General features: G+C 43.0%; 1 protein-coding gene across 1 annotated transcript; it reads right to left on the reverse strand.

Annotated features, from left to right (window-relative positions):
• Positions 1–3171: 3171 nt before the first annotated feature.
• On the reverse strand, positions 3172–3963 carry LOC137307180 (transmembrane protein 74-like). Its single transcript, XM_067976550.1, has one exon. The coding sequence runs from the start codon at positions 3961–3963 to the stop codon at positions 3172–3174; it is 792 nt and encodes a 263-aa protein (XP_067832651.1).
• Positions 3964–5657: the final 1694 nt, after the last annotated feature.

The following is a 5657-nucleotide window of genomic DNA, read 5'->3' on the forward strand; positions in this document are numbered from 1 at the left end:
TTTAGGCTGACACTCCAGTGCAGTACTGAGGGAGTGCTGCACTGTCGGTGATGCCGTCTTTCGGATGAGAAATTAAACCGAGGCACCATCTGCCCTTTCAGGTGGACATAAAAGATCCCACGGCACTATTTTGAAGAAGAGCAGGGAGTTCTCTCTGGTGGCCTGGCCAATATTTAGCCCTCAACCAACATCACTGACACAGATGATCTGGTCATTATCACGTCGTATGTGTGGGATCTTGCTGTGCGCAAATTGACTGCCGCGTTTCCTACATTACAACAGTGACAACACTTCAAAATGTACATCATTGGCTGTAAAGCACTTCAGGATGTTCTGAGGTCATGAAAGGCGCTATATAAATGCAAGTTCTTTCTTTCTTATTCGAAGTTTTGCCGGAAGGTTTTAAATAGAAATCTGTTAGCCTGATTGTAGAGCAGAGGAATTAAATGTAGAACTCCGACTGAAACCTAAATACTGCATATTGTCCATGTAGTAAGAAAGCATTATTTTGAATACTGGACTAGTGAAAGTAGGATATTACTGTTTTGTGAACACTTAGAATGCAATTGAAAGAGCACTTTATTTTAAACCAATTGTTTCCTCATTAAACCATTGAACATATCAATAGAATAAGGCATTGAATACTTGCATTAAATATGTCGATATACAATTAATACTTATACAGTAATGTAATTGGTAGGGCTAATCATTTTTCACAGCCTGCACAGGTTGAATGGATTCTGTGTAATTGGAAAGAGCCTGTGTAATTAATCTGCCAATGCACCACTGTGGGACAGAGACACATAGCAATGGTTGCCTTCAAAGACTAGGAATCACACACAAGCTTAAATCAATTTCATTCCTCAAACCGTCTCCATAAGAAAGAAGCTGTGGGCCTCACTCAGGAAGTGTTGGGTCAGCGTTTGGTTGCAGCTGTCCTCTGGTGGAGGAAGCATTGAACCAGGACAGAGCAGCACATGGGAATGGAGAAGGAGGAGGACCTGTGCACCGAAGTTGAGAGGTTGAGCTGGGAGCTGAGATGTCCGGGTGAGGACCCAGCAGCTGAGTACTAGCTGCCAATTGTGGGGTAGAAGCAACAGTACGGAGAGTTGGGAAGTTGGGGAGTGAACACGAGATGGTTAAACAGGAATTGCAAGCAGCAAGTCTTATTAAGGTAAGGAAAATGTAGCAAATTCTGTCTTGAGGATTCTTTATATAGTTTTGTTTTTAATTATTATTAAGTTAGTCCCCTTTTGGGACCCCAAATCTTGCTAGCCAGGTTCCTCCATAAAAGAAACAATCCAAGACTCACCCAATGTCCTCAAGCCCCTCACTCTATAGTTGGTAGGGCACGAGAGGCTATGAGAACTTTTTGGTGGGGTACAGCCCAAACTAATTGGAGAACCACTGGGCTTGAATGGAATGAGACAATAGACATTGGATAACAAGCATTTCCTAGTTGCAAATGTCATCTTTCTGTCATTGTATTCTTTTAATAAATTCCCATGTAACCTTGTTTGATTGTGTAAAGACCGTGAAGAATGTACAGCCCTAGTCATTGGTTTGCATTTTAGGAACAATTGCATTTTATCTTTAAAAACAAATGTATTTACTGTAAGTTTAAAGTAACAATTATTTGCATATTAGTCATAATAAAGAAGTGACATATAAATACGAACAAATTAGCACACAGATGATACAGTCCTGCTCAACTTGCAATGCCTTTTCTGGAGTGAAGTGGTGTAAAATATGTATATAAAACACAATCAAATGTATCTAAGGTCCCTTTTAATATTGGCTGCAACTCTGGTGGATTGTAATGAATTAACGTGCAGTTAATTCACCAGAGGTACTACAGACACTTGTGGTTGTGAATAGCACAAATCAATGTTGCACAAATTGCACTCAAAGAAAAAGGACCTTTGCAGGTTGTAAAATGAATCATAAATCTTACAGCACAGAAGGAGGCCATTCGGCCCATCGTGCCTGTGCTGGCTCTTTGAAAGAGCTATCCAAGAAATGGCTCAATATCACTGAATAATCAGATGGCTTTTAAATGTTTTTTGTTTATAAATCAAGACCTAACAAAATGTTGGAAAGCTGTTGGTTTTCATTTGGAAAAGACCAAGGCACCAAAGTTAAATGTGTGTATGTGTTGGGGGGTGGGAGAAGAGATCTCTTGGGGTCCACACTGAATCCTTAACTCATCTGTTCTCTCCAAATATACTGACTGACCAGCTGAGTGTTCTCAGCATTTCCTTTTTGTACCAAAGTTAAATGCACCTGATCAAGAACACAGTTTTGATTTTCTATAAAACACAAATAAATTAAAAGCCAAATATAGCAGCAAGAGCAAGTAACCCTTTTAAAAGAAGGGAAAGGCTTACAAAAGTTTAATTTGGAATTAGCCTTACATGCATGAATTTAGAAGGTTGAAGAGTGATCTAATCAAGCTGTTTAAAATTATAAAGGGATTCGATAGGGTAGGTAGAGAGAAACTATTTCCTCTGGTGGGGAAATCAAGAACAAGGGGGCATAACCTTAAAATTAGAGCTAGGCCGTTCAGGAGTGAAATCAGGAAGCACTTTTTCACACAACAGGTAGTGGAAATCTGGAAATCTCTCCCCCAAAAGGCTGTTGAGGCTGGGGGTCAATTGCAATTTTTATCACTGAGATTGATAGATTTTTGTTAGTTAAGGGTATCAAGGAATATGGAGCAAAGGCAGGAAAATGGAGTTGAGGTACAGATCAGCCATGATCTAACTGGATGGCAGATGAGGCTCCAGGGGCTTAATGGCCTCCTCCTGTTCCTATGAACAGATCAGAGTGTGGAAACTGACAAGAAAATCCCTTTGTGGGGGGTGGGGTTACTGGATCTGTGGGTCTTTCCAAAGTTCAGAAATATTGATATCATACTGAACCCAGGCAGCAGTAAAACGGTCTACAGATGTTTGCTCAATCTAATGTTTTTGGGTGGGAGGACGGAATGGCGAACTTTGATTAGGAATACACGTTTCCTCTTCCCTGATTTCCATTACAGAAGACTGGAGGAGTGGGAAATGGAAGGGATATTGTGGCTATTTCACATTCGACAGTTTTAGAATTATAACCTATGTGATGAACAAATTAAATATATCTTTATATATTTAAAGTTTACAACATACAATACCATTAATCAATAGTTATCGTGTCCTCTGTATCTAGTGGGAAACGCTGGGTTGAACTGTTGGGACCCGGAGATCTCAGGCGAAAGTTGAACGACCCATAAATCTTCCCAGACCTCCCAGCAGATGAAAACCTCTGCCTCCGGTATAACTCGCCTTTGCAGATAGATATCATTAACAAGGTGGAGAGGAGCATGCCCCCGAGGGTCAACAGCCCAAGTCCGGCGATCACACATCTATCAAGGTGGGCTCCTACCCGAGCGCTTTCCCTTTGAAGCCTCTCCATCTCCCGGGCCGAAACACTGTCTGGATTCACAGTCACGTCGCGGGGGATCACGTAGGATATGATGACCAGTGTGATCCCACTGAAAAGGAAGAGCAGAGCGCTGATGAAACCATAATCCACTGACGAGTCCGAGCCCTCGGTTGAGCTGTCATCATCAGACACTATTGAGAGTTCCTGCAACCCTTCGGGGACTTGCCTGATCTCGCTGGAAGAACCGTGGTAGGACTGGATAGTGTGGCTTTTATCTGATAGGAGAGGGCTTGCACGTTGCAAGTTGACATTTTCATCAACGTATGTGAAAGATGTCTCCAGTTCCTGGTCGCAACACACCTTGATGTCCTTTGCACTTACGTGGTGGTGCCCGTGCTTATAGCCGTAACTCTCAAAGGGAGCTGGCCCTGGTGCTGAACTCGAGATCTGCGGGTAGGAGGCGTGCAATCCCCAATCCAATTCTTTCCATGCAGCGGGGTTACTTTTTCCATCGCCCAGAAAAACTAATTCCACAGAAGCCATTTGAAAATGTCTCTCTCTCCCTCCCCCCAAACGGTGGGTGTCCTTCAAGGCATCTCTGATAGAAACCAGCTCCCTGCACACACACACACACACACAGGGAGGGGCAGAGCTATATCACCTCGGTATCGACTGTAAAATAACACTCCCCCCCCCAACCAGCACCCGAAGGAGGCAGTTAGCACCAGAGTCTCACAACGTAGCTCAAAGTCACATAAAAATCAATGTGTTTCAGTGCATTCTCCATCTCTCTCCTTCTGTTGCTTGTGATTCGAACGTAACAGTCACCACCTAGCTCCAGGGAAATCCATTTTAGCATGCATTTACAGACTGATGTTAAATTGGGAAATAACCGATTGAAGACGTATTTCTGATGATATAAAAGACAAGCTGATCAAAATAATCGGCTAATATCGAAGCTTCGCACGGATTCTCCACTTAAAAGAGTGTTTCAGTCCTCAGTGCACTATTTGGGCGCCGCTGTTTTCTGATAGAAACCTGCAAGGAAAAGATGCAGGAAATGCGGTGCATTTAACATTGTTATTACTTGCATTAAGATCACAGCAGGGGGTGAAAAAAAATCCCTCCATTCCCATGATTATGTCGCTTTAAATTCTTTACAACCGCGGGTAGAACCATTAGCATAAAATCAAATTACTCCTGGGCAGCAGCTGGTGACAACCTTTCACTTATCTTAAATCGTGTGTTTTCAGCGACCTGCCATCCTCTTTAGACCCCAACTGGGTTGCCCGAGCAGAGCAATTTAAATTTAAAAGAACACCGGAAAATAAAGAACTTAAACTTTCTCCATCCCTCCACTTTGCAATGTGGTTTTAAGGAATTGCCCCATAATCAAAGGCGATAAACTTCAGTCACCTCCTTCAAACCAACGCCCAACCTGCCTCTACCAAGAATTTTTGTACCAGAAACATCTTGCACAGTTTAGTCACACGCGGGTGCAAGCACGCTCTACTTGGATTTATTGAGTGCTCTCCACCACCCAAGAATAGGCAAGAGTGAAAACATATTCAAAATAATTAGCACAGGTCTCAATAGTAAAGAGAATCCAATCAATACCATCTTTTTTTAAAGACTGTCTCCCTTGACATACCTTCTTTTGCCTGTGTGTAATATTTTGCTTTGGGCTCGTCCTTCACAGTGCAATTGAAAGCGGATCCGTGACTGGCGCAGGTCCCTCCCTTGCACTCGGCTCCGCCGCTCTCACTCTGGTGCTGATGATGTGTCAATCCTGTATTCGCAGCGGAAACTCCGGGCTCCAGATCTCCAACAGGCGGAGGACTCTGGGAACTGGAGTCTCACCATCCCACATTCCAACCCCTCCCTTCCTCCTGCCTGTACAGTGAACAGTTGTAAACAATTTTACAACACCAAGTTATAGTCCAGCAATTTTATTTTAAATTCACAAGCTTTCGGAGGCTACCTCCTTCCTCAGGTGAACGATGCGGATCGTTCCGCATCGTTCACCTGAGGAAGGAGGTAGCCTCCGAAAGCTTGTGAATTTAAAATAAAATTGCTGGACTATAACTTGGTGTTGTAAAATTGTTTACAATTGTCAACCCCAGTCCATCACCGGCATCTCCACATACAGTGAACAGCACCTGGAGGCGAGATCTTTAAGCCATAAAGTAACTTTGAAAGCCTGGCTGGATTTCATAACAAACACATGCAAGGTCATT

Source organism: Heptranchias perlo, chromosome 3, assembly GCF_035084215.1.
Source record: "Heptranchias perlo isolate sHepPer1 chromosome 3, sHepPer1.hap1, whole genome shotgun sequence".
Lineage (NCBI taxonomy): Eukaryota > Metazoa > Chordata > Chondrichthyes > Hexanchiformes > Hexanchidae > Heptranchias > Heptranchias perlo.

Excerpts from the sequence above, each read along its gene's own strand:
- LOC137307180 (XM_067976550.1), bottom strand. The coding sequence starts at position 3,963 with ATGGCTTCTGTGGAATTAGTTTTTCTGGGCGATGGAAAAAGTAACCCC.